The sequence below is a fragment of the Pelodiscus sinensis genome, chromosome 30 (assembly GCF_049634645.1).
Source record: "Pelodiscus sinensis isolate JC-2024 chromosome 30, ASM4963464v1, whole genome shotgun sequence".
Classification (NCBI taxonomy): Eukaryota; Metazoa; Chordata; order Testudines; family Trionychidae; genus Pelodiscus; species Pelodiscus sinensis.
The window spans coordinates 10,790,552-10,816,957 of NC_134740.1; the positions used below are offsets into that span (position 1 = coordinate 10,790,552).

The window sequence follows — 26,406 nt, forward strand, 5'->3', positions numbered from 1 at the left end:
AGTAACAGCGCCACTGAAAGGCCTTGTGGTATAAAGCAGCAAGTCCGTATGAGCAAGGGGATCCGAAATGGAGTCCTTTGTGCTCTTAATTACTGGGCAATCCTCCGAAGCTATTGACGAGGCTCATGGAGTGAAAAATAACGGGGAATTCTAGTTTATTTATTTAATATTCATCACGTGGAAGGAAAGAGGGTTGCCGAGGATTATTGTCACACATGGCACACGTACTTGTTAGGCAGCTGCAATGTTAACATTTTGCACAGCGTCAATGTCTGCGTGAAAAGGATGTAGGGTGACCAGATAGCAAGCGTGAAAGAGCTGAACTCTTTTTTGGGTGTGGGGGGAGGGTACATTTGAAGAAAAAGCCCTTCATATCTGAATGGTCTCGGCAGTATCAAGATGTGTCGTCAACCCAGGAGGATGGCGTGTATGTGTAAGTGTCTTAAAAATTCTATCTACTTTTCATAACTTTTGCATATGAATTTATCTATTTAATAACAGGTAATCCTGTGGCACCTTAGAGACTAACAAATTCATGTATGTATATATATAGTATCATGACCTTTCCTGGGCAAAACCTACTTCTTCAAGTGGGATGATCTTGAGATGATCCATCTGTGTTACCATTAACTACTATTGATCTATTTATTCATCTAATAATCAACATGTACTATCTATCCCCACACACCCCCTCTATCTATCTATCTATCTATCTATCTATCTATCTTGAACAAAAAGAGACGTGGTTTTAAAATTATTTGGGGGCAAGCGAGGACACAATCTCATTGATTTCCTTCAGTATCTTCTCCTGGTTGTTGGATACGTTCTTCTTTGCTTTGGTGAGTAGTTCTTCGATATCTTTCTTTGCGTAAGACATGTTTATGGTGGCAAACTTGCTTCTGAACAGCTGTATCTCGTTTGCTTCTAAAAGAGGTGGGGAAGTGCAGAAGAGAGAAGAACAGTGGTTATGTTTATGCACTTCTCCGGCGCCCAAAAGAACAGAACCACGCACCCAAAGAGGTGGGGGAACAACATTGCATTTTCATAGACTCATAGAAACATGGGGCTGAAAAGCAGCTTGGGAGACATCTCTTCCAGCATCCTCTGCTGAAGCAGGACCAACTGAATCTAGCCCAACCCTGAAAAGTGGTTGTCTAACCTGTTCCTAAACCATCTCCTGGGGATTCCCCTACATCCCTTGGAAGGCATTCCAGAGCAAAACCACCCGTGATGTTAAAAAGATTTTCTTAGTTTTTCCCCCCACAAAAAAAACCCCCCAAACATGTGACTGGAGAACTAGTGACATTATCATCTCTCTCTCTATATTTTAGAGCAGTGGTCCCCAACTTTTTGGGGCTGCCGGCTGCCCGGGGGTGGGGCCACTCATGCTCCAGGTGCCTGGGCGCGAGGGCGGGGCCACGCATGTGCCGCGCTCCCAGGGCCAGCGCTGCTCCTGTGCTGCACGCCAAGGGGTGGGGCTGCCCATACACCAGGCGCCCGGGGCTGGCACTGCTCCTGTCCCACACGCCCAGGGGCGGGGATGCCCATACACCGTGTGCCCGGGGCTGGCACAGCCCATGCACCATGCACCCAGGTTCGGGGCCGCCCATGTACTGCGCGCCATGGGGCAGGGCCGGCCCCAATCACTCGGTGTGTGCACAGAAATGACCCAGTGGGTGCCATGGCACCCGCGGGCACTGAATTGGGGATCACTGTTTTAGAGAGTGTGTATATTTGTATATTTGACCTCAAGAGTCATTGTATATTTGTCTCTCTGTCTGTGTGTGAGTCCATCCAGCTGTCTGTGTGTTCAGGAATTCCATCCAAATGATAAGTTAGGATCCCCAAATTTGGAAGGCAGCAGCCTCTCATCCTAACGTATAGCAAGGGCAGGGTTTGGTTGTGCCAGGACAATGGGAAGTGCCTGGAATGGGGTTGTGTTCCCTAACACGGAAAGGGAGGGGCCTGAGAGCAGTGACAGATTTTGACCACAGGGGGCAGCGAGTGCAGGGGAGAGCTACACTGCAGAGTGACCACGGGCAGCAGCCGCACCAGGCAGTGATGGGTAAGTGGCCCCCTGCCTCCCAAATCCCTCCCCCAGCTTTCGGCCACTGTGCCAGAAATGGGGAGGCCACTGGCCAACAGCTCCTTCAAGTATCAGTCCTGCCCCCCATCCCACCATGAGGAGTCACCCGGGGGGACCATCCAGCCCCACCCAACCCTGCATCTAGCCTCCATTGGAGTAGCACCACCCTCAGTGCCATGGGCAGCCCCGGTAACCCTCCCCCGTGACCTGTGAGCCACCCGACATGAGATCTCCCTTCCCCATCCTGAATCTTGCCCTCAGCCCTCCCCCCACTTCCCACCCCCTGCCCAGATTCCTGCACCCCCGGCCTCTGCCCTGAGCCCCCCAAACCTTCTAGACACCTGCCCTGATTCCTGCCCTGAGCCCACTGTGGAAGAATACATTGTCTTTTCTTGCTTCTACACCACCCACCCATGTCTTGATTCCTGCACCCCCACAGCCCTAGCCCCCTAGCCCTGAAGGACCCAGCAATGCCAGGAAATCTGACCTAGAACAACGTTTCCTCAACTCCCGTCCCCTTTCACCCCTCCTCTACCTACGGTACATCGATGACATCTTTATGATCTGGACACATGGCCAAGAAACACTGGAGATATTCCACAGAGATTTCAACAACCTACACCCCATCATCAACCTCAGCCTGGACCATTCTACACGAGAGATCCACTTCCTGGACACCACCGTACAAATCAACAATGGAAAATTAGACACCACTCTCTACAGAAAACCCACTGACTCATACAGTTACCTACATGCATCCAGCTCCCATCCAGAACACACCACACGATCCATCGTCTATAGCCAAGCCCTTCGATACAACCGCATCTGCTCTAACCCCACTGACAGAGACCAGAAGCTTCAGGATCTCTACCAAGCATTTATAAATCTCAACTACCCACCCAGAGAAACAAAAAAGCAAATTGAAAGAGCCAGACGAATACCTAGAAACCATCTACTTCAAGACAGACCCAAGAAAACCAACAATAGAACACCACTTGTCATCACCTACAACCCCCAACTAAAACCTGTCCAACACATTATCAATAAACTACAGCCAATATTGGAACAGGATACCATACTCAAAGAGGCTCTGGGAGACAGACCCATAGTCTCCTATAGACAACCACCTAACCTCAAGATGATTCTTAGCAACCACCACAGGACATACCACACTAATACCAACCCTGGTACCTTCCCTTGCAACAAACCCCGTTGCCAGCTTTGTCCACATATTCATTCTGCTGATACCATTATTGGACCTAACCAAGTGAGTTATAAGATCAAGAACACATATTCCTGCGCATCCAGAAATATAATCTACGCTATCATGTGCCGAAAGTGTCCGTCTGCTATGTACATTGGACAAACATCTCAGACACTTCGCCAAAGGATTAATGCCCACAAAACAGATATCAGACAAGATCACAAAGAGAAAACGGTTTCTTGCCACTTTAACCAGAAAGGACACTCTCTAAATGACTTAGCCACCTGCATTCTGCTACAAAGACCTTTTACATCTGCACTTGAAAGGGAATCCTCTGAACTATCATTCATGTTAAAATTCGACACTTACCACCAGGGACTTAACAAGACTTTGAACTTTCTCACCCATTACCAAGACAGTTTCCCCAATTATCACCTGTAATACCATTAACTCACAAACATCCCACTCTCCCTACCTTTAATATCAGCAATTCACAGACACTTACCTTCCTTCCTCCCCCTTCCCACCCCCCCCCGCATCCCCCTTCTGTTCTGCAATGTGATTTGTCCTTTTCATATTTGTTCATTTTTTTTAATTGTATCCTTTGGTATATATGGTTGTGACTATTTTCTTCCACTATTTGATCTGAGGAAGTGGGTCTGGCCCACGAAAGCTCATCATCTAATAAACCATCTTGTTAGTCTTTAAAGTGCTACATTGTCCTGCATTTTGCAGGAAATCTTCTAGCATTTGTCAGAGCACAAGCACGGGGCCTGATTCCACAAGCCTCTGCTCAGCACATCCTCCTGCAGCCAGGGAAGGCAGAGGAATGTCTCTCTTCCCCCGGTCACACCTCTGGAAGCCTGGGAAGGGACAGCAGTGTCTAGTGGCCCCTCTGAGCAGGGATTTTGTGATTCCCAGAGAGATTCTGTCATGGCAGTGGCTAACCCAGCAATGAGCCACCTAAGTACCTTGGGGAATCCAGTTGGCAGAGTTGCAGCAGAACGGGTGCACGACTCACTTACCGGGACAGTTTTCCGTGTTGAAGAGCGGGAAGTGCATGACAGTGGGCGTATCCTTTCCCTTGAAGATGTAGCAACCGGAGGGCTTGTCTTTGTCCTTAATCACCTGGGGATCTACCAGGGGAAATGGGATCTGATTTGCCTGACAATACTCGGACGTGCTCCTGATGGTCTGGGGAGGAGGGAAAATGGATTATAAAATAAATCATCAGAATTGCCACTAGTACCATAAGATATCGCTAATATGGCCAGGCTAGAGCCTTAGACGTGCACCTAACCTGAGAGACACAAGCATTCCAAGGAACCTCTATGGAACTGCTTGACAGGACCTCATCTGGAGGCCAGGCACAACCTAATTGGCACATCTGTGCAGCCAGAATTGTTCTATAACAGCACTTATACTATCGCTGTGATGTCACAAGGAGGAGGGAGAAAAATTGTTCTCCTTGGCCTCCGAGGATAGGACAAGAAGCAATGGGCTTAAACTGCAGCAAGGGAGGTTTGGGTTTGACATTAGCAAAAAGTTCCTAACTGTTCCTAAAAGTTCCAGTGGTGAAACACTGGAATAAATTGCCTAGGGGGGTTGTGGAATCTCTATCCCTGGAGATATCGAAGAGCAAGTTTGATAGACACCTGTCAGGGATGGTCTAGATGGTGCTTGGTCCTGTCCCTTCCAGTTCTAGTGTTCTAGGACTCTAGGGCTACATCTACATTGGCATGATTTTGCACAAAAGTGGTCACTTTTGCGCAAAAACATGCTGCCTGTCTACACTGGCGGGGAGTTCTTGGACAAGAACAACTGACATTCTAATGTAGAAAATCAGTGCTTCTTGCACAAGAATTATGATGCTCCCGCTCAGGAAGCCAGTGTAGACCGGCAATGTTAATTTCTTGTGCAAGAAAGCCCAATGGCTAAAATGGCCATCGGAGCTTTCTTGCGCATGAGAGCGTCTACATTGGCATGGATGCTTTTGTGCAAAAGCACATCTCTTGAGCAAAGGCACATGCTAGTGTAGACGCTCTCTTGTGCAAATACTTTAATGCAAAAAGTCTTGCATTAAAAGTATTTGCCCAAAAACTTGCCAATATAGACGTAGCCTATGATTCTATGAGTTTATGATTCTACAATTCTGTGCTTTGTACCCTGCTCAATCCCAGTTCAGGCTTTCGACAACATCACATAAATTACAGATGTTACCTCGAAAGGATCTCCCGAGCTGAAGTCGAAGGAGAGGATCAGTTTCACGTTCCTCGCTGAGCGCAGCACCAGGGGGTAGGCGGAATTGATAGCAAGGCCGGCGTCGATCAAGTAGATTAATTCTTTGTTGGTCAAGCAAGTGGCTTGGGCCACACCTGCAAAAATGCATCCAGGTCTTGGTTTTTGGGTGAGGATCAAACTCCCTTCATACCCCCTTCAAAGCTCTGGGAAGTGTCTGGCAGCTGAGTGAGCTGCTCCCTTTGGGGAACAAACAAAGAGTGAATCATTAGGATGCTCCTGTTCTGCCTAGCTAGGAACCCAGCGGCAGGCTGGCTGTTGCTGCCAGGGGAGGGCTGGAGAGACAGCTGGGCTGCCTTGACATTCCCAGCACTGAGAGCTCGCAGAGCTAGGAGGGAATCCCTAGAAGCACAGGGTTGAGCTCTGCCTTCCTTCCACACTGCCCTGTGGGATGCGGACCCAAAATGCTTTGCTCTGTCACCAGGGGAGCTAGCCACTTGGCCAGGAAATTCCAAGAATGGGAGGCAGGAAAACCAGTTTGACCAGTTTGTCTGTGGACAGCATCATTGTCTCCAAACGTTCTCCATGTCGATACAGCCTTAGATCCACAGTCTGGCAGTCATCCTGCCTGGCTCCAGGTCACGGGCTCTGATTCCTGGCCTCTGACTCTGCTTTCAACCCTCAACACCGGCTTTTCACACCAGCTCAGACTAGGCATGACTCCTGCTCCAACCACTAGACATTAGGGTTGTCAGATGGTTTAAGAAAACATACCAACCCCCCCCCCCCCAAAAAAAAACCACATCGGGAAATCTGTTGAGTAAAGAAAAAAAAGTCACTGCGCCTTTAAATTACCAAACCGTCCAGGTAAAAACCAGAACCTAGCAACCCTACGAAGGCATGGCTGCCCCATCCTGGTCACCGACAGGCCGCTCATTCCAAATGAAATGAGTGGGAGTTAGGCGCTGCACCTGCTTGGATGCAGCGCCTAAATGCCTTTAACAAGCTGGGCCTAGGTGTCTAACTCCCATTAACCCTCTGTGTCTATTGATATTTTTAGGCACCAGAATCGTGCCCGGAGGTTCCTTGAAAATCCTCAGTTCCAAAATTGAGAAATTAGCCTCCAAACTGGCTCAGTGGCTTATGGACATCGTGCATAAATACGAATTTGAACAAGGGGTTGGTCAGTTTCCATTCTTGCAGAACTCGGCTGCCTTATTAGTAAGATGTGACCCAGGGCAAATTCCGACTCATTCTAACACACGGCGTTGACCCTGGCTCCCAGCTGCCAACCACCTGAACAACTAAAAACTCCACGTTCCTTTCAGTTTCCACGCGGAGTTCCTTTTATTTATGTCTCAGGTTAAGTCTAGAATACAGACTTTTGCCAACAGAAGTTTTGTTGACAGAAACTGACAACAAAGCTTCTGTTGACAAACAGCATCTAGACGACATCCAGTTCTGTTGACAAAGCAAGCCGCTTTGTCAACATGAAAATGTAGACGCGATAATGTAGACGCAACATGATAATGTAGACATGATAAAGGACAGTGTAGATGCAATAACGCCTTCTGTCGACAGAACTCTGTTGACAAAAGGTGTTATTCCTCATAGAATGAGGTTTACTGCCATTGACAAAACTGCTGAGTTCTGTCGATGTTATGTCGACAGAACTCAGCTGCAGTGTAGATGCAGGTATAGTTTTGTTGACAAAAGTCCACTTTTGTCAACAAAACTCTGTAGTCTAGACACACTCTCAGAAACACTCAAAAAGGTAACAGGAGCAGGTCAAAAAAAGAAAAATATCTTCTCCACCACCAAAAAATGAGTTGAGATTTCAAAGTTGTTTCAATTCCACCGTTCATTTCCTGTTTCTTGTGAGCGAGATTTCATTGCAAGACTTTGCTGGAAAATCATGATAGAGTTTTGGTTTTGGGTTTTGGTTTTTTTTGTGTGAGAACGTTCATTTTACAAAACAATCTTTTCCCACTCAGAATAAAACTATTATCTTTGAGAAACATGGACCAGCACTCTCCTGCCTTAAAGAGGATGGGGGATGCTTTGAAATTTCATTCTAATAAAACCAGGCAAATAACATTTCCACCCCAGATCCCTAGCTCTCAGGAAAATACAAAACAAACAAAACCAAATACAGGCAGTCCCCGGTTACGTACAAGATAGGGACTGTAGGTTTGTTCTTAAGTTGAATTTGTATGTAAGTCGGAACTGGTACATATTGTAGGGGAAACTCTAGCCAAACATTAGGCCAGAGCTCAGTTTTATTCTTCCACACCTCACTTCCCTCAGTCCTTTATTCTCAAGCTGAGGTGTCTGCTGAGAAAAGCCGCTCCTCGTCTCCCTAGTCTGCTGGAGGAGGGGGGGGGGGGCGCTAGCTTCGCGTCTCCCTGATCTGCTGGGGGGAAGCAGCTAGTGCGGGGTTGCCTCACCCCGTTTGTAAGTAGGGATCCGATGTAAGTCGGATCCATGTAACCCGGGGACTGCCTGTATTCAGAAAATTTCGTTGGCACCAAAAGCAGAAATTCCTTTTTTACCACCCTTCTCTTCTCTCTCTGGAGCGCAGGAGCATTCAGACAGCTGTGATCCCTGCTGTAGCCCTCACCAAGCTTGCTCTGTGACCTAGACACGATTGTTTTGTGGTTTGGCACCTCAGCTCACCTTCAGTTACATGGAAAGAAAAACATTTCTCGGCCTTGCCGGCTGTTCATAGCTGTCAACAGGCACTCGGGTCATACGGCAACAGAAATGGGGCAATAGGTAGGTTATGAGAGAGAGAATTTGAGAGACGTTTCATGACCTTATCTTCACAGAGCTTTCGGGGCTACAAGAATGCTACCCCTCCCCCTCGCCTTCCCTAGAGCACTTCCCCCGCACTCCACCTTCTGTTGGCCACAGTGATGGTGCCACGGGGGTAGGGCCTCACGTGGAAAGGGCCAGTCCAAAGGAGGCTGCTCACCGCTTTGGTACAGAAAGTTGTGGGTGCTGCCCCACGTCCAGGTGCAGAGGCAGACGGCCATTTTCCACAAGAGCTTCGCCACGCTCCATGCGAAACCTGGGGAGGCAAGAGCAAAGGGAAGACGACCCGAAGGGGAACGCCAATTCAAACAAAAGGCTGGGAGGAATCTGTGGACACGTCTGGCCTTTCCCAGGGCTGGCAGAGACCTCAGGAGCCATCGAGTCCAGCCCCCTGCCCAAAGCAGGACCAATCCCAACTAAACTATCCCAGCCAGGGCTTTGTCAAGCTAGGACTTAGACACCTCTAGGGATGGAGTTTCCACCCCTTCCCTAAGGAGCCCATCCCAGTGCTTCCCCACCCTCCTCGGGAAATAGCTTTTCCTAAGGGATATAATAGAGGTCTGTAAAATCATGACATGCATGGAGAAAATGAGTATGGAAAAGTGATTTCCTTGTTTCCATAACATAAGAACTAGGGATCACAAATTGAAAATAATAGGTAGTCGGTTTAAAGCAACTAAAAAGAAGTTTTTATTCATGCACGGTCATGCAGAGTTGCAGAGTTGCACAGTCAACCTGTGGAACTCCTTGCCCGAATAAATTGCCTAGGGCGGTTGTGGAATTTCCATAATTCCAGATATTTAAGAGCAGGTTAAATAAACATCTGTCAGGAATGATCTAGACCAGGGGTGGCCAACCCACAGCTCACGAGCCACATGAAGCTCTTCTCCCCCAAAAGTGTGACTTGTGAAGCTTCTCCTGTGCCCCCCGCCATTGCCCCTGCTCCTCCCGCCCCTGGTTCTCCTGTGCTCACTGGGGAGGCGATTCAAAATGGTGCCCAATATGGCGCCTGTTTGTCTCTTAAAGGGGCAGCCTCCTTTTTTTTTTTTTTTTTTGCTTTACAATTGTGCTGAGGCTCTTTGCATTTTTTCCACTGCTGTTTCAGCTCTCTTTCTTAAATGGGTTGTCCACCTCTGATCTAGATAGTGCTGTGAGTGCAGGAGACTAGACTTGATGATCTCTCAAGATCCCTTCCAGTGATTCTATGAATCTTTGTTTCCTACCTGTTAACCAGGTAGTGGTGATGATACCTTTTTATTTTTACCTCTTAATATGAGGAGGAAACTAGTGGAAGACAGAACTAAAACATCTGAAATGCTGAATTACACAGGGAAAGAGTGAAATGATTAATTTTCTCCCTTTTAGGCACATCTGGTTCTTTGCTCCCGCATCTGAAGCAGGAATTTGGAGATTTGGAAGCCCGTCGAGGTGACCAATGTTTCTAAAAGACTTGCCTGCAGCTTCCCGTTCACATTCCCAGATGAATTTGGCTATCTCCCAAAATCCTTCTGCCACGATCTTCCAGTAAGGGAACAAAGCCATGTCACAGCTCCTCAGGTATGAATTTCTGATATCTTCTTCTGCATAAATAATGAGTGAAGTGAAATTAGATGTGAAATAAGTCATAGAAGGCTCATTGGATCTGTTTCGGGGCACAGGGATATTCAAAGGGGGCTAAGGCAGGTATGGCAGCCACTAGAAAGCAATAGGTTTTAGGGTTATAATTTCCTCGGGTCCTTTTGAAAACCTAAGCGTGTGTGTACTGGAACAGCCATAGGAATTTGTGGAAATACTGGCAAACACACAGATATTGTCAGCATGCAGCAATTCATTCATTCATTCATTCATTCAGCAATTCAGCAATTCAGCAATTCATGACATCGGACATCACCTACGCCACCACAGGCAGTAGGCTTTGAAAATCCTGGTTTACCTGATTAGACAAAGGAACAGGCAGTAAATCTAGTCCCAGCGATCCACTTGCCTCTCTGGATTTCCATTAGCTTCCTGAAGACGGCCTCACATTCTTTCCCGGCTGAGCCTTGCATGTGAAGCTCCAGGAAGAGGATGATACCCAAGCAGTGGCCACAACAGCAGTGAATAGCTGGAAGGAAAGAGGACATGATGTGGCCAGAAGGCTGCTGTTGATCCTGGTAGCCCCATGGGCACAGAGGGGAAAGTCTGATGTCCCCAGACCCCAAAGTCCCTTGGGTACCGGGATGCAAAAGCCTGTGTAGAGTCAGAGCCCTGGTTGCTGAATGTGTCTTTACGTGGTGTCCTGGAGCATCAGGCACACCAGTGGAAGGAGGAGTGTAATGGTTAGAGCTCACCTCCCCTGACACCTGGCTTACGGCACCAGCCGCCTGAGGCAGACTAGGGCAGTAGGTCAGAACAGCAATGTAGTAAGTTCAGGATAACCCTGCTCCGTCAGGGATGATAAACATTTGGCTGCGTGCATTTTCGTAGGCTCCCTCGGTATCTCATGCCCGCTCTGCGTAGGGAGCTAGCGCAATGGACATCACCAGATCCCTCAAAGGCCACAGACTCCAATAAAATACTGAGTTCGGTTTATTGTGGAACAAAGTGCATTAATAGTTGTCGGTAGCCAGACGGCCTCCAAGTCCCGACGTGTTTGAACCCATGACCGTGGACTTCGCTCGGTCACTAGTATGGATTTCACTATCACCCCCCAGGCCGGACAAAGAGCTAAGCTGAATGTCCCCCACATGGATAGATGATTGCAAAGGTGCTCAGACTCCTTTTTCCTAACAGGACTCAAAATAAAGAAATGAAGAAGAAATGCATTTTAAAAACGTTTTCCGAGAAGATGCAAAATGATTTACTTTCCTGGCATTCCCCTTCATGCATGGGAACAATGTTGAGCATAACTTTTTGCTTTTACCTCTTTAAGTGGGGGTAGGGGAGAGAAGAAGAAAGAACAGAAACACTCAAAGGGTATGTCTAGACGACAGGGTTTTGTCGACAGAAGTTTTGTCAACAGATACTGTCGACAAAGCTTCTGTCGACAAAGAGCGTCTAGACTACAGCCAGTTCTGTCGACAAAGCAAGCCACTTTGTCGACATAATAGTGTGGACGCAAAGGACAGTGTAGATGCAATAATGCCTTCTATTGACAGAACTCTGTCGATAAAAGGCGTTCTTCCTCGTAGAATGAGGTTTACATACATCGACAAAACTGCTGAGTTTTGTCGACGTTATGTCGACATAACTCAAAGGCAGTATGGACGCAGGTATAGTTTTGTTGACAAAAGTCCACTTTTGTCGACAAAGCCCTGTAGTCTAGACACACCCAAAATGATGAATTATACAGGGAAATAGTGAAATGCCCATTTTTTTTCTCCGTGGGACACATCTGGTGCTTTGGCTCCCACATCTGGAGGAATAATTTGGAAAGTCCAGACACTGTCTGTCTTTGGAACGCCCTGTCTAAGAGACAGCAGAGTCTGTAAGACTCACCTTGAAGTTCAGTTTTAAAAACCATGATGAGTTCAGCGAACGCTGCCTTTCTTTCTTCCCATGTCTTTGAACTCCAGGCCACATGCACCTCACTGCACTTCAGGAAGGAAATCTTGCTTTTCTCACCTGCTCAGCGAACAGGAAAAATTAGGTTAGATTTGAGACAAGGAATGGGAGGGTCATTCAACATGCCCTGGAGCACAGGGACGTTCAACGGGTGAAAATGCAGTTTTGGTGGCCACTAAAAAGCAATAGGATTTAGGGGTCAAATTTTCTCAGGACCTTTTGGAAACCTGAGCCCATGTGCATCAGAATGGTCATGGGAATTTGTGGAAATACTGGCAAACACAGGGATACTGTCAGTATGCAGCAATTCATTCATTCATTCATTCATTCATTCAGCAATTCTTTCAGACATTCATTCAGTAATTCATGCTTACTGACATTACCTAAGGCACCAAAGGAAGGAGACTTTGGACGCCGTTTGAAAATCCTATCTTACATGATTAGACACAGGGACAGAGGATAAATCTAGCCCCACTGATCCGCTTGCCTTGCAGCACTTCCTTTAGTTTCCTGAAGACTTCCTCACAGTCTTTCCCAGCTGAGCCTTGCATGTAAAGCTCCAGGAAGAGGCCAGTCCTCCGGCAATGGTCAGAAGAACAGTGAATAGCTGGAAGGAATGAGGACATGATGTGGCCACTAGGCTGCTGTTGATCCTAGTAGCCCCTCAGGTCTGATGTCCCCAGATCCCAAAGTCTCTTGGGCGCCAGGATGCAACACCCTGTGTAGGGTCACAGCCCTAGCTGCTGAGTGTGTCTGTACATGGTATATCAGGCATACCCGTGGGAGGAGGCGTGTAATGGTTAGAGCTCCCAGTTGCATTTATTTTACTAAAACTGGGAGTTTGGCCGGAGCTGGGTCGGTGCTGCTTGATGGAGGCTAAGCTTTGAAGAGGTCATGTGGGCTGCCTGCAGTAAATGCAGCCACCACAACTAGCCACACCCTCCCGCACACTCCCCATCTGGTCCTGGATCCACAGCTCTACTGGAAATGTCTCCTCCCTCAGTCCGGCAGTGGTGGGCGACACGTAACCACAGCCAAGCTGCCCGATCTGCAGCTGCTGGGTTTCCCAGAGTTTCCAGCAGTGCCAGGAAGGGAGGGATTCCCCACACAGTCTCAGCTGTGAGCCCGGTTGGGTTTGGTGGCTGAGCACATTCTAGGGAGGGAATCTGTGCACGGTGGGATAAATCCACCTACCGCCGAGAACCACAGAATCTCAGAGACCTCGCTGGCCCCCTGGAAGACGCAAACAGCCCATTCGAGCCATCTAATTGCCCCTGCCCTGAGGCTCACCCTGCCTGCCAAAATGTTCAGTCCTCCTCACCTGTCCGCCTCTTTATTCAGCACCCTGTTGGGTTTGCCCCTCAGCTCTCAAGTTTAAATTTCTCTTCCTCACCCATAACTCCACCCCCGGCAGATGCTCAGTGTCCCAGTGTCCGAAACTCCACCTGGCATCGGACGGCAACGGTGGGTAGATAACCCGCAGCTCACTCTACCCTGCCAATGCTGCAGCGGCTGGATCTCCCCAGGGAAAGGTTCTTCCCCTTTTGGACACTCGGTGCGTCTCAGGAATTCTCTTCTATCGGATACAAGTTGTGTGGTGGGCAGGCGATAATAAGTGAACTTTGGGATTAGGGCTGCTCATGACTTCCCAGTAGGCCTGGCGATACTTTCCTAATAGCACTTTCTGCATTAAAAGCTGCCAGCTGGTCACCATTTCAACTTTCCACAAGAAACTGTTAATTTTGACAAGCTTTTGGAATGGATGAATTTTGGTGGCAATTTGGGACATGCTGATTTTGAGGACATTTAGCTAATCTGCCCTCAAATATCTCTTATGATGGAGACTTCACAACTCTCAAAGGCCAGCCGCTAGTAAGATTTGAACTCACAAGCCCTAGCTTGACAGGGTTATGGAGTCTACCTCAGCATAGCACCCTAGAACTGGAAAGGACCTTGAGAAGTCTTCAAGATAAAAAAAACCAGCCAGAGACACAATGACCCACCTGCTGCAAAATGTGCATATCGCCGTTCTCTTCTCAGTCTTTTGAATTTTTCCTTAATAAGATCTGAGAAAAGAAAAACAAAACACATGCGTTAGGAGTCATTTCTCATAGCTAATGTGAGTTAATGAACCGTGTAATCTAGGAAATCTCGTTCGGGATTTGAAATGTGACGCGGAGTCCTTTTGTCATTAGGAGTCAGGGTTGTGTTTGATCTAGGTGTCAAGGACCTTATTTTGCTCTGGCTTTCGCTGGTGTAACTTGGGAGGAGAGAGGGCAAGAAAGCAGAATTTCTACCTTGTGGGAAATTTTGGACATTCTGAAACTTGTTTTCATCTGAAACAGCAGTTCAACAAAAGTCAAAATTTCAAAAGATCTTGACGAACTGAAATGGAAATATTTCAGCTCCGAATGCTCAGAATCGTGCTGCTGCCAATGCAGTGACTGGTGGCAGGGGACGGTGTCACTGGGATGAATAGTAAGGAACTGGGACCGTTGCTACAGAATGGTAGGGTAGCTCTTCCATGAGGAGCCTGTTCCAACTCAACAGATGGCCCAACCCTACCTTCAATAGGCAGAAATGTTAGTACCTATTAAAAAACGTATGTTTTCCTTCATGCTGCCAGGGGCACTTCCCCAGAGACCTGAAAATAAAAAGGAAAAGACCTGATTTGCCTCGGTGGAGTTACGATAGCACCAACGCCGTCTCCAGATGGTGGACCATTGGTAGAAAAGTCCAGGGGGAACTCCAATGGGCTATGTACTTTTGCAACTTGGTTCACTCATTGGTTCATGTCTGAAATCGGTTATTTTAAGCAGAGGTGGTCAAAAGTTTTCCTGTGTAGTGACGGATGGCAGAGGAAGGAGCAATGGTCTCGAGTTGCAGTGGGGGAGGTCTAGGTTGGAGATTAGGAAAAACTATTTCCCTAGGAGGGTGGGGAAGCCCTGGGATGGGTTCCCTAGGGAAGGGGTGGAATCTCCATCCCTACAGGAGTTGAAGTCCCGGCTTGACCAAACCCTGTCTGGGATGATCGAGTTGGGGTTGGTCTTGCATTGAGCAGGGGGCTGGACTCGATGACTCCAGAGGTCTCTGCCAGCCCTGGGATTCTCCGATTCTTTGCATCAGCAAATACTAATTTTTTCTCAGAATTGATTCTATGAAAAGGACCATTGGAAACAGAGGAGACAACAGTGCGATGGGGTGAACATGGCTTGGCGTTTTCCTCCTGACCCTTCTCAAGGGGAGGGGAACTCGTGCGGATGTGCCTCTGAACTCTGGGTCTCCGCTGGCTACGGGCAGGAGCAGTGAGCGGGGTGCGGAGGAAGAGGAGGGAAGGGTGAGTTAGAGGGATGTCAGTCTGTGGGACAGGGTGGGGAATGGTGGTCAAGGACACTCCATGGTCTTTGGAGGGAGAGTTTCGCTTGTGCTCAGATGTGCTCGAATCTCGACAGTGGGGCTCTCTCTACTCTACACCAGCTGGGTGCATGGGAGAGGGGACGTTTTGCCTTTGAGCTGCACCCAGGGGTGCTGTGTAATGTTCAGGGTAAAGACTCAAACCTGTTCTCTGTCATGCTGTGAAACAGGATCCCCAGGTATTATACCGAGCCCTTCTACTGCCAACCCCACCTGGAAGGACGGTTACATCTCGCTCAGCTGGGAAACAAGGGACTTCGCGGCTCACCTTGCAAGTAGCCAATGTGTCTCTCTTCCCTCTGTTCTGTCGAAGTCCCACCCTGGAATTTGCTTCCCAAGGCTTTAGTGCTCACGAATGCCCCAAGGCCAGGGAAACCAGACTCATGGGGGGTGAATTCAAACCAGGTCCCTAGGAAATATAGACAGGGCAAGAACATGAGAAAGTAAGAACGGCCAGATGGGGTCAGACCAAAGGTCCATCCAGCCCAATGTCCTGTCTGCCAACAGTGGCCATACCAGGTGCCCCAGAGGGAGGGAAGAGAACAAGGAATCATCATGTGACCCCTACCCATCACCCATTCCCAGCTTCTGACAAACAAAAGCCAAGGACACCAGCCCTACCCATCCTGGCTAATAGCCATTGATGGATCCAACCTCCATGAATCTATCTAGCTCTTTATTTGAACCCTGGTCTTCACAATCTCCTCTGGCAAGGAGTTCCACAGATTGGCTATGTGCTGCATGAAGAAAAACTGCCTTTGGTTTGTTTTAAACCTGCTATTAATTTCATTTGGTGACCCCTACTTCTTGTATTACGGGAACAAGTAAATAATTATTCACTTTTCTCCACACCAGTCATGATTTTATAGACCTGTATCCTATCTTTTTAATTTCTCTTCATATGGCTCCCGTTCCAAATTCCTAACCATTTTGGTTGACCTTTTTTGTAACTTCTCCAAAGTGGCATGTAAAATGGTCCCTTTGAAATGCCAATTTTTTGTTCCCTTTTTGTCTGAGGGCAATAAGTTCTCAGTTACCCCTCCCCTCCAATCTATTTGCTCCACTCAATTTTTCAGTCTCTTCTTCCCTCCAGGGTCATTTTCTCCTGTGACCTCTTCCTCCTAGTGTTTCTCTGCTAAGCCATCATGTCCTGTCCTTGCACATCCCAGAATCCTTCTTGCCATGGCGCCCCTTCACATCCCATCCCTCACTCCAAAGAAAGGTGGAAAGGGAAAATGCATCATAACGAGTCAAATCTAAAAATGATACATTTAACGGTAGAGCCGATCGAAAAGGGGAAAACAATGTCATATTTTCGGAAGTTTCCCAGCTTCTTTTCCTTTTCAAAAAGGATTCTTTTCTTAAATACATCGGGTCATTTATCAAAAATGTATGTAATAGACATTTGCTTTGTTTTCAAAGTCACTGTTGAAATAATCATGGGAAATTTTCATCTTTTTGACAAACCTTTTTTTTTTTTTTGGACAATGAAGAACATCAATAACCATTTTGGTAACAAGGGTCATAAAAATGTGATTGAAATGTAGGGAGAGAGATTGGAGAGGTGTATGAAAAAAAAAAACATATTTCTTTACCTGGATTTGTTTTACCTTCTTTACTCAATTTGCTATATTCTATTGCTGCATAGATGGGGTACGGATTAGTCCCTTTTTTGGAGGCATCCGTTTGTTCAGATAACTTGGTCCAATCATGCTGGAAAGGTGAGAACTGATTAGTGCCGAAAGAGAAACGTTTTGGTGCTGTTCCCAGAAATTCTGTCCCTTGTTATAGGTTGAACCTCTCTAGTCCGGCACACTTGTTTCTGAACCAGAGAATTTTCCAGACCAGGGAGGTCAATATTTTCTAGAAGCATGACCAGCACTTCCTCTGCTTGCTGGGGTGTTAGAAGACATTTTGGGGTAAATTAGAGCTAAATAACAGCACAGAACACTGAGCCAGGCCTGGTGGCTGTAAACAAAGTTGATAAGACCGTTGGAAACTTAGCCTCACCCATGATAAGTGGACATCCAGCTAGGGGTTCTGGATTAGAGAGGTTCAACCTGTAATTAGTTCAGGGTACCAATTAAACCCTTTTCACCAAGACGACTCTTGTCTTCATCATTTTTTCCTCCTTCTAGCATGCACTGTGCAGACAAACAAGCAAGTCTGTATGGGACATGCTGGAGATTTTCAAGTGGGCCTAAAGGAATTGGACCCAGAGTTTCAAAAATATTTGGCACCTAACAAGGCAAAGCAGCATCTAAAGGGCTTTTCAAAAGTCGCTAAGCAAGGTCAGTGCCTTAGGAAAGTGTTTTTCAACTTTTTTTTTATAAAGTACCCTTTTTAAAAAAAAAAAGAGAAAAGAAGTACCCCCTGTACCTACAGTTTTCAGACACACACACACACATTTCTCCATTACAACACATTTGTTTAAACAACTTAATCATAGCCAGGCAGGTAATGAAATCTTTGGGTGTAAAAAGTACAAAAATAATAAAGCGCTGTAAAACTGAAAACAAAAATTCAGTTTTCTCCAAATTTCAGTTGTGTTTATGTACCGCCCCCCAGACTTCTCTGAAGTACCCATAGAGGTACTCATATCACTGGTTGAGATACACTGCCTTAGGACATGTCTATGCTGGAGAAAAATGGTTTGCTTATGGGTTTGAGAGAAATACCATGTGTTAAGACGATAAGAATATCGGTGTAGCTGGAGTGGCAGAGGGGAGGGACTCAAACCTCACATAAGTGAGTCTCCTTCATGTAAGAACTACACTTCCAGCTCAGTTACTTCAGTTCCATTCAAATTAATAGGAATTAGGGAGTGGTAAATCCCGGCGAAACATTTTTTGTGAGTAGTAAATTCAACCAAAACCAAATATTTTTGGAGTTCTGAAATTACTTGTGAATTCAGGTCGAATGTGATGAGAAAAAAATGCAAATAAAAAGTCGAAATGCTTTGTTTGGGCCTGTTTGAAATGAAACATTTCAACTTGTTGTCTTGAAATGGAATTTTGTTGGAAAGTTTAGCTAATGGGGAAAAAATATCCCATTTCCAAAAAGTGACCTGAAATCTATCAAAATAATTTTAGGTTAAATAATCTTTCAGAAAAAATTCAATAATGGTTTTAAAATGGTCAGTGCTGAAGAATCCACTATACAACTTGATAAATTGTTCTAATGGTCAATTACTCTCACTATCAAAAATAAACCTTTTAGAGTCTGAATTTCTCTAACTTCAACTCCCAGTCTCTGGACCATGTTAAGCCTTTTTTTCCCTGTGAGACTGAAGAGCCCATTGTTAAAAATTCAAGACTATGACTGAGAATTTCATTCCTTCTAGCTCTTTTTTACATCAATTTACATTCCAGAAAGCCAAGAATTTTGGGATAAGATGCTAGGGTGAGATTCTTACAAACAACCAAAGGGCCAAATTCCCAATAGTTTTAATGGGAAATAGGTCTGCACTTTAGAAATGTTCAAATACCTCAGTGATCTTTGGGAGTTCCAGGGAAAAGACTGAGACCTACAAAGTTACCTTGAGGGGTCAGAAAGCATTAAAATGTGAGCAGGAGTTATTCATCCTTCCACTCTTTTATTCCTGAATCTCAAGTACTGCCGAGAGAGAGAGAGAGAGAGAGAGAGAGAGAGACTCTGGATTTACATGCAAACCCACCAGTTTCAATACACTATAGACAAAGAAAGCATCCCAGACATCGGTCAGAGAAAAGAGTTCATCTTCAGCTGCCTGTATCACCAAATTAAACTCTTCTATAATATCACAGGAAGTCTCAGAAAGTTGGTCACGCAGGCGTCTTTCCAAGTCCTCTATTTTCTCTGCCCAATCCTTCTCGTGGTAGAGGGTGGACATGCACCTTGGAATGAACCAGAGAGAGCTGCGGCTGAGACTATGGACGTAGAATAGGGCATCTCCCTCCCCGTTTTAATTTTCAACCTTCTCTTTCCCATGCAGAACGATCGTCCTGGCAAGTTCTAACACCGCTGTGAATTCACAAGAAATTCATCCGTGATTGCCCGTCACCATGGCCGCTGGGAAATTCATGCCAGTCACAGGGAAAGAGCCAAGCCCCTCTTCTGAAAGCCAAGGCTAGGGGGAGAGGTAAATAGGCTGGAGGATAGGGATCAAAGTGACCTAGACACATTGGAAGGTTGGGCCGAAAGAAATCTGATGAGCTTCAACAAGGACACGTGCAGAGTCCTGCCCTTGGGACGGAAGAATCCCAAGTATTGTTACAGGCTGGGGACCGACTGGCTAAGCAGCAGTTTGACAGAAAAAGGACCTGGGGGTTACAGTGGATGAGAAGCTGAGGATGAGTCAACAAGGTGCCCTTGCAGCCAAGAAGGCTAATGGCAGATTGGGCTCCATTAGGAGGAGCATTGCCAGCAGATCTAGAGAAGTGATTATTCCCTTTTATTCAGCTCCAGATTCGGCCACATCTGGAGTATTGTGTCCAGTTCTGGGGCCCCCACTACAGAAAGGATGTGGAGGCGTTGGAGAGGGTCCAGTGAAGGGCAACCAAAATGATTGCTGCTGTTGATGACCAAGCTACTAAGGGTAAAGCTTGCTCAGATGGAGTATCATAGAATCACAGAATCCCAGGGCGGACAGAGACCTCAGGAGTCATCGAGTCCTGCCCCCTGCCCAAAGCAGGACCAATCCCACTCAATCATCCCAGCCAGGGCTTGGTCAAGATGGGATTTAAACACCTCTAGGGATGGAGATTCCACCCCCTCCCTAGGGAACCCATCCCAGTGCTTCCCCACTCCTCTCAGGAAATAGTTTTTCCTAATATCCAACCTAACCTCCCCCATTGCAACTTCAGACCATTGCTCCTCATTCTGCCCTTTGTTCTCACCAAGAACAGCCTCTCTCCATCCTCTTTGGAGCTCCCCTTCTCAAAGTTGCAGGCTGCTCTCAAATCCCCCCTCACTCTTCTCTTCTGCAGACTAAACAAGCCCAGATCCTTCAGCCTCTCCTCATAGGTCATGTGCTCCAGTCCCAGAATCATTTCTGCTGTCCTCCGTTGGACCCACTCCAATGTGCCCACATCCTTTCTGCGATGAGGAACTCAGAACTCAACACAATACTCCAGATGTGGCCTCACCACATCCTTTCTGTAGGGGGGTGGCCGGAATTGGATGCATTACCCCATGTTCCCTGAGTGTGATGCAGACACACCCCTACCTGCTCCTAAAAATTTCTCTTTCAATGCTTGGAAAATGTTCAGGGCTGAATCTTCATAAGAATGTTCCAACTCTTCAGCAAAAGTGCCTCCTTCTCCCTTCTGCAGCGGCTCATTCTCCCTTTTACAGACGTGCACCTACCAGGTGGAACCTGACACCCCGCACAGGTACATGGCGGCATCCAGCAGGCGCTGTTTCTTCATCTCCACCAAAGTTCCCAGAAGGGCGATCATGGCCCGCAGACCCCCGCCCGATCCTAGCACGGCGATATTGGGCATGGTCTTCTGGGAAAGGGGAAGAGAAAACGACAAATGAAGGAAGAACGCTGAGGCCTCTCTGATATTCAGCTCTGGTTACAGACCCGTTCGAGAAAGGGATGCATGTGAGGTCCTAGAGGGCACTTGAAAACCACCTAAGCAATGCAGGTTCCTAATTCCCTTTGGTTTCCATTGGACTTGGAATCTGGCTCAGATTTACTAGAACTTTTTACTGTCCACCATGTCTACGACCCTTGGTCCCCATGATTTATGGGAGTCTGTCAGTTTGTTTGGAACAAATGTGTCATGAAGAAGGACGCGTCTCTATGCCCTCAAAATGTAGGAAGGGCAGCTCAGGAAATTATTTTTATCCCTTTAAAATTTGGCTCTTTCTTTCTTGGAGGAACCAACCCATTCATCAAAGCCCCCACAAAGACCCCTGCATTGCCTGCCTACCCCCTCAATTTCAAAATATTAAGGTTGAAACTTTAATTTTTTTGTCCGTCATGGACATTTTTTTCACAAATTAGCAGCTTTTCAACCAAGCAGTTTTGAATGCAAACAGCCAGCCTGTTGTGGCACTAATGCACCAACAGGGTCAGTGAGAACTAGAGAGACTGACTCTTGAGCCCCAAAAAAAATTCCCCCGAGAAGACGGCTGTGAGGAGGAAGCAGGGAAAGTTTCTTAAGCTGGATCTGCAAGGCCCAAAGAGAGGAGACGTCCCACAGGTATGTCAGCTGTGTTGAGCTCCCCTCCCTCCAGGACCACTGCTTTTTAATGCTAGGTAACTCTCTTGGGCTATGTCTAGACTGCAAGCCTCTTTCGAAAGAGCGCGTCTAGACGGCACGTGGAATTTCGAAAAAGCAAGCTGCTTTTTCGAAAGAAAGCACCCAGTGAGTCTGGATGCTCTCTTTCTAAAAAGCCTGTTTGCTTTCAAGAACGCCTTCTTTTGAAAGAGCACGTTTGAAAGAAGGCGTTCTTCCTCGTGGAATTAGGTTTACCGCCGTCGAAAGAAAAGCCGCATTCTTTCGATTTAATTTCGAAAGAACGCGGCTGCAGTCTAGACGCAGGTGAAGTTTTTTCGAAAAAAGGCTACTTTTTTGAAAAAACCCCTGAGTCTGGACACAGCCTTGGGGGGTTCTCCACATTTCCACCATGCCAGTAAAAGAATCACCACAGCAGGTAGGCAGCAGTAGTTGGCTTTATCCACTGTGCAGTTCAACCAGCAGAGGGCGCTGTGATGCATGCAGGAAGGAAGTTACATAGCCCCCATTCATTAATGATTCTAGCAATCTGTCAGTCCAGGATCAATAGCGCACTCAACCCAAATCTCTCTCCCTCTATGCTCCCCCATGATGGCTCTAATGGCCCCTTTCCATCTGCCCTCTGCTGCAGGCATGGTCTAGCTTCACAATCACAGGGCAGGGAGTCTCTAACGAGCACTGACTGAATTCATGTGCACTTGGAGCCCTCTAGAGGTCAGCCCCAGACAGGCCTGTGAGGCAAAGGGGGAAATTTCCCTGGGGCCTGGTGATTCCAAGGGACCCAGTGTTCCTGGCTGCTGCCACTGATACTGAGGCAGCAGGGTGGCCGGAGCCTTGGGACCTTTAAAGCACCACGGGAGCCCTGCACACAGTGCTCTGGGAGGCTCTTAGGGTTGCCTGGAGAGATGGAGCTGCTGAGAGCTGCAGAGTGGGGGGGGGGGGGGAGGCATGAACAGCACTCTGGGTGGAACAATGCATTCTGGGAGGTCCTGAGTGCTGGTTGTATCTGCCCCTTCAGCCCGAAGCTGCACCCCTTCTGAGGGGTCAGAGCCAGCCCCTCCCCCTCCCAGCTCACCGAGGGCCCTGCAGAGGCTGTTGTCTCCCCCAAAAGCCCCATCCGGCACTTCTAAGCATGTTACTCCTTTAGCAGCATCTGTCAGGGTTTGTGCCTCTAGCACTGAAGGCCCCAAGTTTGAGCCCAACCAAAGGATGGAAGTGATTTCTGTCTGTGGCCCTGAGCTGCCCCCCTGCTGTTTGGGAGTGTCATGGTAGACAGGGAGCACCTCCCTGGGGCCTGATTTTTGAGGGATTTCTGCCCACTGGGCCAGGCACCTCAATCACCGCACCCCTGCCTGAGGAGCTAGAGTGTTCTCCTTAGCGCTGGAGGGCATGACGGAGGCCTACCTCATCACAGGCAACTCCTTGGCTCTGGAGACACTTCAGGACTTTCCCCTTTCTGGTCCCAGTGGCTTCCTTCTCACCCGCTGAGAGCTCCTGGGAGAGCCGGATAGTTTCATCCTGCCAAAAATAAAAAGCCAAAAAAATCCCTCAACTGACCTCTTGAAAGGCTGCCAGGAAGTGGAGATACGGGGGATGGCTGCAGCTAGCACAGGTTCCACACAAATTCCCTCTTAATACTCGCATCATAAATTAAATTTATTTAGTTTATAAATTAATGGAGATTGTCTATCTCCTACAACTGGAAGGGATCTTGAAAGGTTACTGAGTCCAGTCCCCTGCCTTCTCAGCAGGGCCAAGTACCATCCCTGACAAATTTTTGCCCAAAATGGCCTCCAGAAGGATTGAACTCACAACCCTGGGTTTAGCAGGCCCATGCTCAAACTGCTGAGCTATCCCCCCCCGCGAGACTTCAGCCAAGATCCCAGGCAGAGCTGGGCAAAGGATCGATTTTTCCATTCACTGGACGTTCTGAGAAACTGGGGGGAGGAGGGGAGATGGGACCAGTTTGAGTTGAACCCAATCCAAACATGGTAAAAAGTTTGGTCAAATGGAAAGAAAGCGACTCTGGGCTGAACACAACACATTTCTCGTCAGACAAATAATTTACCGTCCTTGATTCAGACATTTTCAGCGCTTCTTCCAGGTTTCCCTGCAGAGCTCGTGGGGAGATGGAATTCTTCCTGCAGCGGTAAACGGGCTCTTTAAGGAGCGTCTAGATGGGTTTTCTTCTTTCTGTAACTATTTCAAAGAAAAGGAACGCTGAATATAGCAACATAGGGATATTGAGCGGGAATTGAAAAGGCAAATAAAGTAGGTAGGAGCCCGTATCCTACTGAACCTCAAGCTTGAAATGTCAAAGAAAACAAACTAACATGGAGCTTGGATAGTTTAGAGGTTCCACTTTCCAAATATAAAGGGAAGAAGAAAGGGAGATTTAAAATATTTTATGAAGTGGAGATTGTTTAGAAAACACATGATAGAAATCTTCATAGGGGAGTCTTGTGTCAAAACAGGTTAAGAGAGAAACACGTCGAAAATTTTCACTAGTCCATATTGTCAGTCCCCGTAATACACGAGGTTCGAAGGGATGCCGGAAAGGATGAGACCACAACTGGGGGTTTCAAAAAGCACAAACTGATTTTATTTTGATGACACCAGACAATCATCAGAACAAAAATTAAACAGATTGCCAGACAACACAAAACAATTCCCTGAGGCTTTTCTAAATCACAATAATTCCCAATAACTGCCCAGGGGTTAGGAACAGTTGAATTAACACTGGTATTGTCCATAGGGCTGATTATTTACACAACTTTATACAAGGAAACAGTAAAAAACCTAAACCACAACTATTTATAAACTAACTTAGTAACTTTTTAGCCACTGTCACTTGACAAGCAATAAGGACAACTAAAAAATCAATTAGGATAGGGATGATGGCGGGGGGGGGGGGGGTTATACCAGTTCTGGAGACAGCAGGAACACAAGTATCGGTCACACGCTCATAAACTATCTCCACTCGGGTCGACCAACTCGGAGTACGCTCAGTAAGACTCGAGAGCGGGGGGTGCAAGGCGTCTGGGTGATCAGGCCAGGCGTTCACTCGATGCGAATCCCCAGGGAGAGAGGGGCTGCCTGTCTGTTTTATTGCCTGTGAACTTATCACCCCATAGGTTGGTTTTTGCTGCAGTGGGTGGAGCAGCAGGCCTGAGCACAAGTCAGCCCATTGGCTGATCTTTCACTGCAATGGGTGGAGCGAGCAGGGGAAGATTATTAATTGACATGCCCTTATATGGAAAACACTCCACCTCACAGACAGAGCCCCATATACCAGCCTTAGCGGTATTACAGGCTATGGCTCCCTGCGACGGGCAGCCATTGTTGTAGTTCTGACTCGGACACATATGAGGGAAGGTAAAGAAAAGAGTTCTTTTGAAATATTAAAGTACACGTGAAATTTAAAAACGGCCTCAAAAGAGAGGAAAGGCCAGATGGTAAAGAGGGATAGTGGGGGTGTGTCTAAACTACATGGCTCCATTGATGGAGCCATGTAGAATAGGCTGATCGGCAAAGGGAAATGAAGCCGCGATTTAAATAATCGCGGCTTCATTTAAATTTACATGGCTGCCGCGCTGAGCCGACAAACACCTGATCAGCTGTTTGTCGGCTCAGTGCGCTAGTCTGGACGCTCCCGCGCTGACCTGAAAGCCCTTTATCGACCTCCCCGTTATGCCTCGTAGGATGAGGTTTACTGGGGAGGTCGATAAAGGGCTTTCATGTCGACAGGGGAGCGTCCAGACTGCCCCGATCTGCCGACAAACAGCTGATCGGCAGAGCGGGGCAGCCATTTAAATTTAAATGAAGCGGAGATTATTTAAATCGCGGCTTCATTTCCCTTTGCCGAACCAACAAATCTACATGGCTCCCCCAATGGATCCCCATTATCCACATGTCTGTTGACCCCCTCAATGATCTCTATCAGATGAACTGTGCAGAAACCACATTGATTTTCCCCCAACAAATTAGATTTATCTATGTGTCTGACAATTTTATTCTTTATTATAGTTTCAAAGAATTTGCCTGGCTCTGACTTCAGATTTACCGGTCTGTAATTGCCAGGATCACCTCCACAGCCTTTTTTAAAATATTGGCATCACATTAGCTATCTTCCAGTCCTTAGGTATGGAAGCTGATTTAAAGGATCAGTTACAAACCACAGTTAATAGTTTCTCAATTTCCCAGTGGAGTTCTTTCAAAACTCTTGGGTTAATCCAGTCTCAAAGACTTGAAGCTGTTAAGTTTAAAAATTTATTCCAACACCTCTGCTAATGACACCTCAATCTGGGACAATTCCTCAGATTTGGCACCTATCAAGAATTTGTTCAGGTTTGGGAATCACCCCAATATGCTTAGCCATTAAGACTGATGCAATAATTCATTTAGCTTCTTCGCAATGACTTTATCATCTCTAAGTGCTGCTTTAGCATCTCAATCGTCCAAGTGCCCCACTGCTTGTTTAGCTTCTGATGTACTTAAACATTTTACTATTACTTTCTGAGTTTTCGGCTAGCTGCTCTTCCAACAGGCATTTGTAGCTATGATTGTTTCCTTGAATGTACTCACAGAAAGTTGTGTTGTTCCCTGCAGTTCGTGGGACATGCAGCGCAGATGCAAATGGAAGTATTTCACGTCCTGTCTTTTTTCCTTCTGAGTAATATTCGTTGCAGACCTTAAATAATATTTGGCTGACAGCCTCCTCATGCCCCTCCTCTGCTCCCCTCACAATGACAGAGTTTGTGTCTGACACTTCCTCTTTTCCTAATTTGCCAGACGGTTGGTTTTGCCAGTTTCTATCTGCTTGTACCTCTCTACCAGGGAAGTGGGGTGGAAGGACCATGTTGTCCCGATTCTGCCTGTTT

The 26,406-nt window shown here is 47.0% G+C and overlaps 1 protein-coding gene across 2 annotated transcripts; it reads right to left on the minus strand.

Annotated features, from left to right (window-relative positions):
- Window positions 1-138: 138 nt before the first annotated feature.
- On the minus strand, window positions 139-26,265 carry LOC106732453 (cytosolic phospholipase A2 gamma-like). Of its 2 annotated transcripts, none has more exons than XM_075911979.1 (17): window positions 26,111-26,265; window positions 23,595-23,725; window positions 22,931-23,044; window positions 20,646-20,785; window positions 18,976-19,174; window positions 16,895-17,012; window positions 15,568-15,708; window positions 14,476-14,529; window positions 13,889-13,951; window positions 12,373-12,492; window positions 11,820-11,945; window positions 10,327-10,446; window positions 9,797-9,922; window positions 8,503-8,598; window positions 5,511-5,665; window positions 4,316-4,484; window positions 139-924 (listed from the first exon to the last, which is right to left on the minus strand). In XM_075911979.1, the coding sequence occupies exons 2-17, from the start codon at window positions 23,610-23,612 to the stop codon at window positions 755-757; spliced, it is 1,929 nt and encodes a 642-aa protein (XP_075768094.1). In that variant the 5' UTR covers window positions 23,613-23,725; window positions 26,111-26,265; the 3' UTR covers window positions 139-754. The 2 variants fall into 2 exon arrangements, with proteins under 2 accessions (XP_075768094.1, XP_014432244.2); XM_014576758.3 differs by having other exon boundaries at window positions 20,646-20,788.
- Between the last annotated feature and the right edge of the window lie 141 nt (window positions 26,266-26,406).

What these genes read in the sequence shown, in the direction of transcription:
- LOC106732453 (XM_014576758.3), bottom strand. An exon ending in TCTATAGTGTATTGAAACTG is followed by an intron (nt 17,013 to 18,975) that starts GTGGGTTTGCAT and finishes TCACCTTTCCAG; the next exon opens with CATGATTGGACCAAGTTATC. An exon ending in AGAAGGTAAAACAAATCCAG is followed by an intron (nt 15,709 to 16,894) that starts GTAAAGAAATAT and finishes TATATTTCCTAG; the next exon opens with GGACCTGGTTTGAATTCACC.